The 15,767-nt window shown below is 36.8% G+C and overlaps 1 protein-coding gene across 6 annotated transcripts in view; it reads right to left on the bottom strand.

Annotated features, from left to right (window-relative positions):
* The window catches only part of LOC131665751 (rho GTPase-activating protein 7), a 219,187-nt gene that overhangs the window by 28,630 nt on the left and 174,790 nt on the right, over positions 1-15,767 (bottom strand). For all 6 annotated transcript variants that reach the window (XM_058937845.1, XM_058937846.1, XM_058937847.1 and 3 more), the window contains one exon: positions 11,954-12,025. In XM_058937845.1, the coding sequence (XP_058793828.1) occupies positions 11,954-12,025 (72 nt within the window). The remainder of the gene's footprint in view (positions 1-11,953; positions 12,026-15,767) is intronic.

The raw sequence follows: 15,767 nt of genomic DNA, 5'->3' as shown, positions 1-15,767 counted from the left end.
CTTCTTTTATTTTTTCGGAAACTACTTCATGATTGCGGGAATGCCATTTTTAGAATTAGGGTCACAGCTGTATTCTTTGTATTTTCTTGGCGTGGAAGTTTTTGTCGAACCAATTTCGCGCTCGCTCTGGAAAATTACACGCTTTCTGCTTATGTGATCTCGTTTTCTTTTATTTCAGAGAGGCTTATTTCTTTAGCGCGAAATACGTTGCGCAATAATATACAGTTCGCGCGAAACTTTTCAACAGGCAGCTCACTGGGTTGGCTTTTTTAAAAGAATAATTTAACATTTAGATTATGGCCTCAACCGTATAATATTTTTATAAATGGATATCAAACAATTGTTACTATTAAACTACCAAACATTTCGAAAATATTTATATGGAAATATAATTTTTATCTTATGCTTATTAAAAAATACCATGTGACTGAACGAGCAAACAAAAGCCAAAAATTTATCATCCAAGCAAAACAAATATTAGTAGGATTAAAGATTTTACTTTTCACGTAGACTCGTCAGAAACCTACTGTCTTAGAGACATTTTCTTACGTCTCATACCGCCTTTTAACATCCGATTTATCGCCATAATCATTGCTCAAAGGTTCCTCTTTTGAGAGTCGATCTTCAGTTTCCATAATTTGAAAATATTAAAAGCATCTTTTTTCGAAACGCCGTGCTTTCAAAAGACATCTGAACGATAATCCACACCTATCTTTTTTCTCCTTCTGCCTACTTCACGACAATTTTAGGTGGAAAATTCACGCGCAACACACATAACGAGTAAATATTAATATTAATTGATGCAGTTATGAGTTCAACCACCCGTAAGTTGTACATTTGTATGAAAATAAAAAAGATACACATGAGCGCGTTAAATAGGATCGTTGTCCACTACAGTGACGAAACGAGTTGAGAAACGATTCGTCACGGCGAACCTGGAAATGCGTTTATAGAGCGAGCGGTCGGCCATATTATGCTTGTTTTCTTTTGTGCGCGCGTTGGAAGTATACGTACCCCCTTGTTCGAGTTGTCACTGACCGATGGCCACTAAGGATTTCAACCGAGGAATATTGAATACTGTGCTCGTATGCTTACAAGAATTATGCCTTTTTGGAAGAAAATACGTTTCTCTCACTTGGAGTGATAGTGATGAAGGGTTCTTGTTTGCCAAAATAACGTTGATTGAGCTATAAAACTGATTTTAGAGTTTTCACTAGAATACGAATAAATATTGGTATTATTTTGCGTAGTATTCTTGGAATCTAACCGATTATTAATTTATACAATTCTAAAAAATATATAGTAAATTATGTATTAAGTTTTAACGTTGTAACGGTTTTTACCATAAATGAAATATTCAAGTTTTTTTTCCTAAAGTACTATGAATATCGCAAAATGGACAATATAAAATTCTACGAAGATTATTACTGTATTATCGTCTTTGGATACCCAGCACTCTTTTGAGCTTAACAAAAAAAAAGAAGTAATCAAAACATCAAATATAGCTCATCATAATCGATCCATAACTAGCCAACTCTTGACGAAGATTGAGCGATGCTAAATCTTCCCCTTGAGAATGAAACGTATGCGGTGTATACAACTATATTATCATGAGTCTTTATTTTACCACGAGGAAAAGGTGGACCTTCGAAAGAGATAAGTGATCTCTCTGCTTGTCGTACATACAGTCGCGACTCAAATATATAAGTATGTGTGAATATTTTTTTCTTATTTTGGCGTTCTATATTTGTAGAACCTTGTTGGACTATGCATAAGTAGATTACAATAAATTGCTATAATTGAAGTTATAATTGAAAACCCTGTATGCTTTAAATATCCATTCGTATACATTGCATTTGTTTTCTCCGTTGAGTGTTAGATATAACGATGGAAATTCAGTTAACTGCTTAGCTTTCTTCATAGAGCACAAATGATATTCTTCAAGAATATAAAACATTTATCGACTGATTTAAAAATTAAAGTTAACTTGTTTTTAACCTCATGTCTCTGTTTACTCTCATAAATCTATCTTCCAAAATTTTTCGTTCGTAACATCTTATCGCAATATAAACAGCGCATATAATCATTGTTTTCCTTTAAATGTTTAATAAAAATATTCCATTACTAATTTACGTTCTACTGTCACTAACTACGCCTAAAATATCACATTCAGCATAAAGAAAAGTATAAAAGCCAAATTCTAAGAAGATGCACATGTACACATTTACGAATTTTATGCAACGTGAAAACTAGAACGAAAAGCAATGCAGCATCAAAGAAATGTCCCTGTATCGCATTGAATTATCAATGACAAGATGTCGTCGTTGTGCTTGTGAGAGCACTTTTCACTATATTTTTCTTTTTCTTTTTCGTGACTGCATGTGCACGAGCAAGCTCGAGTAATTTTCTTTAACGTCCGTCAAGTACTTTTCTCATCCTTATTAAAACTTTTCTATTTATTTACTCGACATAGTTTTTTCAGTGTAAAGGATTGATCATAATAAACAAGATGATAACATTTTCTGTATGAAATTTTATCTAATATCTACCAGCGTATATTCAGAAATCTAGCGTAATTCCGCAGACAATTACATTGATCGGAAACTATTAGGAAGCCCAAAAAAAGCAAATAAGCATTTTAAGTCTTACGCACAAATAAACTGATAAATCAAAATCCACACTGTCATAATCCAGTCATCAAGAACCAATCACGGTCAGTCAATATTTAACTGAGAGAAGAAGTATCTAGACGATTATTTTTATCGACGAAAAAGCCACACACATACAAATGCAGGTCCCTTGTATATGTAGCTCTGTATCTCGATTCTCGTCAATGTCTTTTTTCTTGTTAATGTCATGCCAGATAAAACGAGAGAGAAAAAATCCATGTCGATTTCCCGTGCCATGCCACACAGATACACACACGTGTGCTATCTATTTTTGCATGCGGCCTATACGTGTTGGTGTATATACTTGCACACGTGCGTCATTGTACGCAGCTGCATTTCTTCTTTGCGCGAAGATTTTGGCTGTGCAACGAATTTTTTGGCCTTTTTTTCTTTTTTGCTGGAATGGCTAAAACGATATACTTATCAAGTTATTACTTGTTGCAATATTGAAATTAGATGAAATGAAAGCTTATGCATTTTACTAATCTTACTAATATTTATATACAACTCGTAAAACTTCAAATAGAGATACATTCAAAAGCCAGCAAATTGAAGGTAGTAAATAAAACTCCATACAAATATCTCAAAGCTCACCAAACCTGAACGCGTGTGCCGAGCTTCAAACCTCGAAACCAAGTCACACCGAGGTTCTGCAGACACTCGTGAATAGTATATTAATTTAGAAATAAATTACGAGTCTCTGCCAAAGTTTTTATTCGCGGCCTACTTTAATATTAATCATCGTAATATGGTAAATTGTATCAATAAATTAAAAATAAAATTTAATGAAACCATCAACGTTTCATGTAAATAAATATTCTTGAACCAATCATGCATTATTATTTACCTAAAACGCAACCTAAAACACTGACAGATTTTTAACGAGTACGTAGTTCTTACCTAAAACAGAAAAAAGGACAGACATTGTAACAAATTACACAAAAGGTAACTACGGTCATTACAACTATCAAGATGTTATCAACGGTAAACGAGATATATAATGTACTCGTACAATCTTTCAAGATTTATTCATCTGATCTCTTGGAAAGCCTGACCTTGTAAGATGTATGATCGTACATATGTGAAAATAAAACGTCGGTGTAGCGGCGGCAGAAGCCTACGGTGATTGTACGAAATTATAAATTTGCCAGTTTATTCACGAATGTACGACACCTATCTTACACGGTAGCTTAACATGCGAATCGGAAAATTCCTAAATATACATATGCAATTACAAATTGTGTTCTTGAGAATAAAAGAACAGCTGTTTCTTACACGAAAATTCGTGCATATGTATGAAGTAAAACTAGTCAACTGGTGCCTTCTTTATTTATTAGCATTATTAAAGTAAATAAAAAAAACAAAAGTGCTTATCTAAGTCCACTGATTATTTTCATACCAAAGAGAGAGAAACAAAGAGTTGAGCAATTGATCGACCAAGAATAAACCTACTTCAGCAAAGCATTTCGATGTTCAGCAATGCTCAGGCATTTAAGCTTGCTTGCTATTGATCAAGCTGCCAGTGTGTACAGCACCAGTTTAGAATTCTACGGAAAGCCTTCTCTCGCGTCGTAGAGTCTCGTCGAGCTTAAAATCTAAAGAGACTGGTGCGTGAACTGGGCTAATAGTGTCTTCCGGGTCTATGATAATGAAACAATGCTGCATCCGATCAACCCACTAGTCTCCGATTCGAGTATGTTTATTACTTAGTAGAGAGGCTTGTTGGACATGCGACGAAAACCTTTGAAGTTTGTACGTAGTTTTATATTTATACATTGGATAGAATATATCGTAATGCTTAAAAGTAGATGAAACTTCTTTTCAGTTTAATTTTAACTAACTAATTTATATAGTATGAGCACTCGACTTGTTTAAATTAATAAGATAAATTCAAATAGAAAATCGTATTGTTATTACATTAGATGCATACTGTAGGTTTATTGAATTTCTAATCAATATTTGCTTATAATAACGACCATGTTTCGATAAGCAAAGTAACTAAGTGGATAGAAAATGTGATTAATGAATAAAAATCAAGATCTATTAAAACCACCAACGATTTTTCTCCTTTGATACCTATATGATACGCTCGTGATATGCAATATCATTAACTTGAAGTATCACTACGGGTAATTATAATTTGAGTATTAATTAGAAAAGACGAATCGCGAAAAACGGAGACAAGCAACAAACAGATTGTGGGAAACTGGCAGAAGCAACTAAAAAGTAGCAAGATAATCGTTATGAGCGTTTTGCAACCATCTCGGCAGCGCGGTATAATAAACCGGAGCGCATCGAATTCATACTTCTTGAGAGCATTAATCAAAGCTTTTCCGTCTTAAGGCTTGTCTTAGTTAACTGCACTTTTTTGATTTCTTTGCATTTGATTATCAATATAAAAGGGATTTCTTTGTGCCAATAGACACTTTTTCGTTTGCGTTATACGTAGGGTTCTCGTATAATCCGATTTAAGTAAGGAGAGTCGTTTAGACGGGTAACTTGTATTCATAAGTATCGCTTTTTACGCATCCAACGATCTTATACTTTTCACGTTTGAAAAGGAAAAGAGCGTTAACTTTTTTCTTCTTGTTTTGAGATTATCCTTGATGTGTTTCAAAATTTTTAAATAAGATAGAGTACTTTACACGAGCCTTTTTGATAATATGAAAAATAGAGATTTTGAAATTATATTTATAATTTTTACCCGCATTATTTAAAGCGACAGAAAGGAAGTGCACTGTCGGTAAATGTCTTTCTCATGTGGGCGAGCCGTCGCATTACACTTGCTTTTTGCCCTGCAGTTAATACGTATACCAGATGCACCGCTTCTTTTATTTCATTTTCAAGTTTTATAGACAAGAAAACAACTCATTGGGTATGCAGTCCGACAAGGAGATGTAAAAAAATTGGAATAAAATTAGAATTATTTCAAAAATTGATTATTTTATGTACGAGCAAGCCAAGTGTAAACGCGATTAATCGAGTGGCATATTATGATTTCAACTTACGTATGCGTGCAACGGACGATCGGCGATAATTGAAAGTATAGCGTTAATTAAAAGTATTTTCATTTCATTTGTATTCACATACTGAGTTGATTATTTCTGTGTGTATTCTTATGATGCCTTTCATTTACTTTTGCATGAATCTAACATTTTTTTTATAAAATTAGCTAACTAAATTATTTTTTATACTACTTTTCAATAAAAAGTATTGGTAGAGTTTAAATAAAAATGAAGATAAATTTGTATTACCTTCCACAAGCAGATAAATAAAATTAGTTCGTGCATTAAATTATGTAAAAAATTTTTGACAGAAGAATTTTTCAGCTATGACATAAAGTAAACTCGAGTGAATGAATAAGTTCACAAAAATGATGAAAGGTTAGTTTCTATTTGTAAGCATTAAAAGTTACTCATCCAATGAAAAAATTAATGTGACCAGTAAGCAAATTCGTATTCCTAAACATCACATGATTCACACACTGAATCTCTGGGATCGTTGTTATAATTTTTGATCATCGTCGCAGCTAAAATCACACAGGCACGTCGCTATTTTTGCAGAATTTTCAGAACGATATATGAAAGAAGGGGAAGCGCGTTGAAATCCAATGGACAGACACTTTCAAATATGAAACGATATAATCACACAATGCGCATCAAGTGGATCAATGAGCCTTAGTGAATAATAATTAAGTGAATAGGTCATAGAAGATTTTAGATATCACCCGATGGCTACACGTTAGACCCTAATTTCACTCCTTTTAAGCTTTTGCGAAATGGATTTTCAGAGTAAATAGCCGACAGTAGCTTGAGCAAACAACTTTTCGATTTTCGAAATATAAAAAATTCAGAAAACGGGGTTATTAATACACCCAGGTAGGTTGTTCGCAGGATAGATGAAATAAATATTCGCAAATAAATGATTATACTTTGTTCGGAGAAAACGGAGAAATAACAGTTAATAGATTGGAGACTTATTTCGGAGGAAGAGTATTAAAAATAGCGTGCAGAGAAAAGAAAAAAGCGAGAGTCTGGATAAATGAGATAAAAAGCCCGGCTGTGTTTGAAGACATAAAGAGAATCGAGTGAATAGATGTATTATAAGCTCGGTGAAAATTACTCGCGGGATAATGGAAATGACTGTTGGGAATGAAGATTAAACACTCTATTATATCATCCGCTCAGTGCTCCTCGCTATGACATTACGTTCATCGTGCAGAAAAAAAATTTAACTCTTTCGCTTGAGAAATTATTAACGAGGTAATATATATCTTCTGTGAAATTTTGATAATGTCAACTTTTCAACACATTTTTGCAATAATCGAGTCGAATCGTTAAAATTGTCCCTTGTGTTATTATAGCAACGTCTGCTCTCGTGGCAAAACATTGTCGCATTACGAACAATCGTGTCAGCATGCGTATCGTAAAGTCAAGACCGAAGAAAGATGGCCAAAGAATGCTCGTCGGCAAGTGGCATAATCGGCTTAAAGTTGCGCCGCACAGCATAAAGGAAAGTGTTGGCTGGGAGGGCCCTTCGCTTCTTCGTTATTATGATGTTTTCCACGCGTGCTTGCAGCAAATTGCGCGAGGACTTTCTTCTGTTTTGTCTTTTTATAAAGGAATTCATGCGAGCATGAGGATTTTGCACGCATAGCTCGGAAAGCGTATAATCCTTAGCGTAACTTTCTTTTCATTTTGCCGACGAGAAAAGTTATTCGCGTGTGAAAATGAAAATTCGTCTGTACGATGTACGTACTTAGTTCATGGGATCCGTGTCATCGTGGTAAGCAACAACGAAAACCATATTTCTAGCGCAGGAATGTTGAGTGTTAACCAGAGTGGCTAAGCAGCAAGGTGACTAATGACATTGCTGTTGAAAACCTCTGACGTTGCGATACTAGTTTAAAAAGCTTATCACTGATTTGTGACATATCGATGAAACTATTGATTACTGAATGATGCCAATATGCAATCGACTACGTCTGTGCTGTCAGCTCTCGGTAGTTAACAAACTATTTCCAGTACGTATTACAATGACTGTGAGCTTGGAAGTGCACGTAAATTTGTTCAAATTGAAGTTATAGAGAAAAGAATAAGCTGCTTTTCAAGCAGTTGCTTAACAAATGACTAGTCAAAGAAAAGTATTTTGATTTGTTGTTACGCTCGTACGTGAATTCCGTACAAAGTGTTTGCAGTCTTGGTGGGCATCCATGCGGAATCTCCTTATCCCCTTAACCCCTTATAAAAAAGTGATGAATGCCACGTTGAAAGATTTTATTCGTGATCTGAATGGCTGAGATATGGTCACGTGATATACTGTTATGTAAAAAAATGTGGAAAATAAGCATGTATCTATGGTTTCGAGTCCAGAATTTAGTAATAAAAATTTAATTTATCATAATTGATACTGGTCATTTTGAAGAGAGTGAAAATAAAGAAAAAGGCTGCAGTGTTATGGATTTAATACTCATTTTATAAAACTACTATCATCGAATAAATCCTTTTCTAAAATCACCACATTATGTTTTTAAAATGCTTTATTATTTTCTATTACTAATCAATAATCCGATTTTTCAATGTGTAAGCCTGAAATAAATGCAATGTCGCACCATCTTTGAGAAAAGTAATTGTGTTAATGTTAATCAATATAAAAGAAGAAACGAAAAAGAAGGTAAGAGCGCAGGAAACGCGTTTAACGGTTTGACGTCATTAGTATAAGTTAATAATCCATCGACCGAATTTTTTCAGCAACGTGTGAGCGTGCGCGCGCAGCAGGCTCTCGCTCGACTCGACGGCGACGTGCGGAAGTCAAAAATAATCGTACGAAAACTGATATCACTCGATGGCCCTCACCTACTTAGATTTTCTCGCTGATGCTAACGTGGGATTTTCCCTCAAGGCGTCCACTTACGTACAACCCGCGGGCATATAATGAATGAATTTTTGGCTGCTTGTTTTTTGTTTTGCTTGTTAAATATCGTTATAACGAAAGGTCGCTCATCTGTGTAAACGATCGCTGAGGTCGCACTCTTCGGCCAAGCTTAGACTTTTTTTCTCATTAAACTCGTTTCGGGGTGCACGTGCCTCTAAAGAAAGATCGTTTTCTGGGAAAGATTTCAGATGGTATGTTGATTTCAAATTTTTACAAGCTGACCGATGATTTATGCTTATTGCGTAGATGTCAATTTTCTTCTTTTTCTGCGCTCGTCGGCCAACTGATCAGCCAACTGATCATTTGAAAGAGAGAGTATTCGTTTGGAAATGCTAATCTCACACTAATCTCGTTTTATTCAATAAAATCAGATACACTTATGTGCTCTAAGTACTGCATTTATTTTTCGGAAAAATACCGTCGTTCATTAAAGTCTTCCAAGTGAATGCATTGAACGCACGAGGATATTGCAAATCCAATAAGGCGTGCAAAAAATGATCCATATCCCATCAGCAAAAAAATCTGGTTATCTAGAAGAGTCAACGTATTATCGCGGACACACACGTGCGAAAACCGGGCTAGTGACATATGTACTCGAACGTTTTGTCGCACGTGAATAAATGCGCGTGGTTATAATTTTAGTTTGGTCGCAGCACATGAGCGAATATCAGTGTTGACATCGCGTGCGCACGTGCCCTTCGTTTATTGCATTTTATTTCGGCCGAGTTTTTTTCACCAACTCACTTGTTGAAGGGTTTAAAAATACAATTATATATCAATAATCACTGTGCAAACCATGTTATTTTTGGCGTACGAATATTTCTTGTTTCTGCAGTTTTTTTTCTGTTCTTCGTCATTTGTTTTTAGATTACACAGACAGCCTTCGCTCAAAATAATCACATACTTACTCCAAATGTGTGCGGTTCCTTTTTAATTTTAGTAACTATATGCTGCACAGAATGCAAGAATAACTCGTTGGTTTATTTGCATATGACTTACGGAAGAATATTATTGATTATTACCTAAGGTATATTTTAAATATAAAAGGCGATTGCGTGCGCGCATCGAAAAAAAGGATAGATAGAGCGAACACATAGCTGTGGATCTAAATAATCCAATAATTAATTGAAGCAAAATATATAAAAGAAATCTCTATGAATTTTCATTAATTAGTATACAACCATTGCGTTTAAGCCCTCTGTTGAAACAAACTGTAACCAACAGTCGACCAGAACGTAACACGGTTCAAAAAATCAATCAAATCGAATTTATATTACATAAAAATTACTATTTATTTCTTACGAATCTTGCGCACATCATTTTCTCTTTTATCAAGATCCAGCGATGTTTTTCCTGGACAACCGGACGAACAAGAAATTTGCTTTTTTTAGAGAGCAAAGTTTTTTTAAAAGCAGAGTTCCGCTTCATAAATAGTACACATCGCGAAACAATGAAAAAGAAAGGCAAAAAAAGGCATACGAAGCACTGAATAACACGTGTTTGTACGTGACGTAACGCCACCCATAGCGAGTGAAAAGGTTGAAGCGAGAAGGCTGAAAAGAGATGAGAGTAAGTCTAAACAAAAAGAAGAAAAAAAAGCCGAGAATCACGACGCTTATATGCAACTTGCGGTGGGATAGGTCTATTTATGTTTAGTCAGCGCTATGTCAAACGGCGCCGTTGTGGAAAGCGAAAAGCGGTGCTCACGATCTCTCTGTCTCTCCCTTTCAATTATATACACGTGTGCGCGCGCGGCATGCACGTTTTATAAAGATAGATCGGTGATCTGATTCACAATCGGGCAATTAGTTGGTTTCCTCTCGAAAAACCCTTTCTTTGTTTAATTTCTTTTTTATTTCATTACGTGATTATTTAGCTCGCGGTGAGAACCGGAAGTTTCTTTTAGCGATGTGAGGCAATGAAGACTTTTTACTGCATTCACCCGACGAGTAATTGCACTTATGTAAGAAAAGTGATTGAGTTGCCAGCATTTCATGGTTAATCTTTGGCCTTTTTATAGGGCTCTTGAATTTTTGAGGCTGTTGACAAGTCGTAAATTTGACAATTGAGAAAAGCTTCGAGAATTTGGATGACGCAGAGAATAGAAGTATAAGCTAAAGACGGAAGCAATATATACTTTGGAAATTGACTAATTCTGCTAAAGGACTCTAGAGTGGATACCGATGACAATAGAAATGACACACACTATTTGCAAACGATATCTGGAAGATGAAAAAGGGTATCGAAAGCCTAGCATTATCCAATAGAGCATTGTTGTTGAATCGAAATCTCATGTCAACATGTTAATTATTCAAGTGATCACGAGCGCGCGAGTTATCCAACGTGACGTACGTGCCCTCTTTCAAAATACGAAGAAAAAAAAGGTCCTTCAAACAATGTTTGTGCGCGAGGCGGCGTGTGGACCGTGACAATGCTTCGACATTTCGCAAGCGACGTTTATTATGCCACCGCTCGCGCTCTTGGTATTGTTCGGCGTTATTAAACCAAGAAAAGCCGTCGCCGTCGTCGTCGTCGTCCCTTCTATTAATAGACCATTGTATTATCCTTTCACGAGAGGAGGAGAGGAACTGAAAGATTGTTTGGCGGCAGAGATATTCGTGAGCGGGTACAGCTTTTACGTAACAAGACGTTCTTTTTCGATTTTGTCGCAAACAACTTGGTTTTTGCACAGCCTGTCAGATACACAATGGCCCACGCGGAAATATATATTTTTGGAGGCACGTAAAGGTGCTCGTGAAAGGCTGATTTTGTATCTGTGCAAGTATTAAAAATGGCCGTCTTGGCGTGACTGAGCATTTCGCAAAACTACATCGCTCGGAAGTTTAATTGAAAGCTGAATTTTACGTAACGGCAGAAAGGTAGTCCCAGGAGACGACAAAAGCGCCTTTCAGCAGTCAAATTAGAGACGATCGTTTATACTCGTGTACGCAGAGGAGAAAAACGGACGCTGTCACTGATTGTCAGTCGAGAAGAAAACGTGTCTGCGGCAGGCGTCTAACAAACGAGCTGCTGTATTTCACGCAGATTCCCATCCACCTCGCGAGCTTTGTCTTTCAATCAGAGACGTGCCGGCTGAGTTTGCATAGGTGCTCAAGTAACCGTCAGCAGTAAGATCCAGTGCAAACCTTGGGGGCTGCCTCTTATTCGGAACGCACAAACAAGGGCAAATTAGTTTTTCGGAATGCCGTTAGAAAAGCGTGAAAAGCTTGGTTGATCGCGGTTCGTGGTCGGCGCGCAGATAAAGCGTGTGGCCCTCGCGGTCGAGTATACCCAGTGCCGAGTCGGCGCGCGCGTGCTCATCGCTAATTAGCAATTAATCGCCAACTCACCTTCGTACATCTGCGCATACTGCGGGAAACCAGCTGCCCTCAGCCATTTGCACGCCTCCTGGGCCTCGATTTCTGCAAAACAAAAAGCAGATTAATGGCACTGTCATCAAAGGGCCAAGTGGGATCGCGCGCACAGTTCTGATAGCAGAACGAAAACTCATTTTTATCGCCCGCCTTTTCTGAATTCAATGCGACCGACATCGCGCTCATTCGGGTGCATTGCTCGCTGCGGGAATTCGATAAGAATGTAAATGGCAGCACGCTGTTCTAATTTACGAACGCATCCATACTATTGATCATCTGTTTTTAAAACACAATTTTGTTTCTTTGCCGGCACTGGTTTGTGCGTTTACGTTTGCCTATCTGACAACAGCTGATGACTCTCGAGTCGATTTCGCTATAATTATCTGCGACATTTCACGTGCAAATTCAACAATTGATCTGTTACACAGGCACACTTGTACGGTCTCGCTTGACGATACATGCATTTCATTTATTTTAATCGAACCACTCAGTGACAGCTTCTTAAACCTCTTACTGTAATTATCAATTCAATCTTTAAGCACAGAAAATGAAGGGTGCGGTTCGTAATATAATTTTGAACTTGAGAAGCGCAAGAAAATAATGAGCAAGCATGAGCCGCAACAGCAGTTCAAAATGAGTTCATGTCAATATAATAAATGTCATAATAAAAGAAGGTGAAAATGAGGAAAATCTCGTGTGGTCAGCTCCTCCTTCAACGTTCATCTTTAATGATGATCGATCGTGCGCGACTAGAATCTCAGTTTTCTTACGTCTCGCTCCTCGTCGTTTTACAATCTCCCGTGCATTAATGTATTGCGAGCTGCTTGTTAACAATCATCGATAAGATAGCTCAAACGCAATTCAGTAACTTTAATATTTCAAATAAAAAAAAATGTCAATACACGGCTGAGAGACGAATCGAAAAATGTTTTTACAGGTGTCAAATAATTTCTATGGATTTGCGTTTGTTCGTTGAAAAATCTTTCATAAGCGAGTCCAAGAGTTTATGTAAGACAGTTATAGCGAGCCATAAATAATTTCTGGTAATTTATATTACAAGATAAAAGTACGTCGTCAGTAAATTACGCAGAAAACATAGTCATTCGAGCGAAAAATATAACGTCAGAAAAAGTTATTTGATAGTGACAGTAAAGAGGATAGGTTTGGCTTTGGCTCAAGTAAATCGTCTGCCAATGTCTCAACTGGCAATTTCGCACTCTTTCCAGCGAGAGTTGCAAAATGCAGCTCAGTCGGATCATACTGCGTGTGATTCCTCGTACGCGCAATTGTCTTGCGGAATCAATAGCCGGTATGCAGCGCTTTGCTCGACAAATTTCTGTTCTCTCAATCGATTTGCATACAACGTTAAAACGTTAAATGTACTTTACGTTCGACTTCGGTTGCAGAGTTTCGCAAGAGTAATTTTGATTTTTTATTCCGATTTCTCGAGATAGATCAAATGGACTGATGGATTTTTCTTATTTTAATGTTTGAATATGCAGCCATTCGGATCCTTATATTAATCAATCTACTGACGCAGCATGTCTCGCGAGAAAATATCGCATCTTGAAAATTAATATTTACTCGGCGATTGTTTAAATGCGACACGTGATCAAACATAGATCGTCATTGTTGTTTCGATTGCATAGATAACTTTAAGATCTTTATTTAGAAGCCTCTGCATGCTTTTATCGACTGCTGGAAATGCCAACAATGTATTCGTTAGAATGTTTTATCGACATGAAAAACGATATATAGTTTCTAAACCATAAAAATTCCACTTGAAAACATCCGTCGCGTGCACCAGCAAAATTCACACTCTAGCTCATTCTCACATGCGTTCACCTGCGCATTTCCCGCGGAACAGTGCGCAGTCGTGTCGCTGCTTAGCGAGCCAATAAATCTCCCTGGTGAGCGCTAAGTAATTTCTTGGTTTCTCATTTTTCTTCGCTTGTTCGTTTACGATGAAATATTATAAAAGCTTGAAAGGGGATGGAGATAAAATGAGAGGACGACTTATCGCTTGCGTAATTGTCTAAAATGATCTCCTTTATACTTTCAGCTATATTTGTCATGAGATTATTTTATTGAATTCCACGTGCATGACGCCACCACAGTTGATCTATCGGCAGACAGTATGGTTCGCCAATCAGGTCGTTAGGAAGCCTTCCGTTATGCCTATGATTTAATGCTCATTTTTGTTACAAGTTACGAGCTCATTTTTCTAGCGATATTTCTCACGCGAAAAGAGGCAGTTATCGAAAGTATTCTTGGTAAGAAACTCTGCAAGATTTACACACATTTGCAATGGAGTCTAAGCCAACGCGTTTGCATTCTGCAGTTTTGTCTTAACGTCGATTTTACATTTTTTCAATGATCTGTCTTGTCTCAACTTGAAAGAAAAAAAAGAATTATTGCGCATCTGTTTCAGTTGGAACGAGGTGTGTGGTCTGAGTCTCGTAAAAAAGTAATTTCGAAGCAGCACATACACACATGCACATATATATGCTACTGCGACGAAGTGAAATGTGTATACCTAATAAAGTGACTTTGAGTGTGCAACACTTTACAGGTTACATGATGGATGAATTCAAAACCAAAGAAATTAGTTCAGGAGCTGAGCATAAGAAAAGAATGACTACGTTACGTCTGATTGAATTTCATACAATTTTGAATTTTCATTATTTTTCACTTAAAAATAGGTACTATCAGACAAACACGGTGGAAATGCAATCGAAAAATTATAAACGTATTATTCGTTTCGATAAAAATGTTCAATTAGAATAATAATTCGAAAATGTGTGTTGTAGGACAACAAATTTATTATACAATGATTGACCACCCGGGATGGCAATATCTTCGTGAAATCAATTTGACATATGTAAGTGTTGTCTCGGATAGAAACGTCAACTCCGTTCGTAGCACAAGCGTCATGTGTTCGGTGGGTGAGGGCAGAGAAAGTTTTTAATTTATGATTTGTTGGTGTGTATGCACCGAGCATTTACCACGGATGTAATTTTCATTTTTGCACGTAACCGGCTCCATGAAGATCCTAAATAAACGCTTGATTTACGTAACGAGACTTGGAAAATATTGCCGGAATTGAAATTGAAGTTATTTTCATTGCTGTGACTACGATTTCACGCGGAAAAAAAAAATTAAATTGATGATTCAAGCCAGGAATTAACGATTCCATCCGAAAGCACATGATTACGCATAAGGGAACGATTATTCAGAAATGTTCGTGTGCAGCATACAACAGAGACAAATATTTTTGAACTACTTTTCGAATGAGCAGCCGTCAAAATTTGGCTGTAGCTAACAACAATAAACAACGTTGCTTCGTATGCCATGAAATGGCCGTTAAAGTTAAAATACACATCCTTACTATAAACAGTGAAAAAGTTCATTTAAATGTGAAACACGATGAACGCATCGTAGAGAACAAGGACCTCCCAGTTTTGCATAATATCCGTGTTTTTTGTTGCCTTGGTGTAACCGTAGAGGGTTTCTACTATCGGTCCATTACTACTACTACGGGACCCTCGTAAATCCATTGAAGGCTGACACTTGGAAACAGGTCATGAGAGCACAGGTTGTGCGTTTTACACGTTGCTGTTTTACGCTTGATTTGTAAAAGAGCGGAGCTTTCCGCTTCAGTCGATGCGCATACAGTGCTGTCAGTTGGGCTTTCTAGACTTTTCTCAACTCTTCAACGTAACATCTCCGTGGCTAAAAATTAATTGAAGCAAAAAATAACTACTTTTAGCCATGATCTCGACCTCTACCA

The sequence above is a fragment of the Phymastichus coffea genome, unplaced genomic scaffold (assembly GCF_024137745.1).
Source record: "Phymastichus coffea isolate CEN01 unplaced genomic scaffold, Cenicafe_Pcof_1.1 PCOF00054, whole genome shotgun sequence".
Taxonomy (NCBI): domain Eukaryota; kingdom Metazoa; phylum Arthropoda; class Insecta; order Hymenoptera; family Eulophidae; genus Phymastichus; species Phymastichus coffea.
The sequence above is the reverse complement of the archived record's forward strand: the minus strand, read 5'-3'. Positions and strand labels throughout refer to the sequence as shown.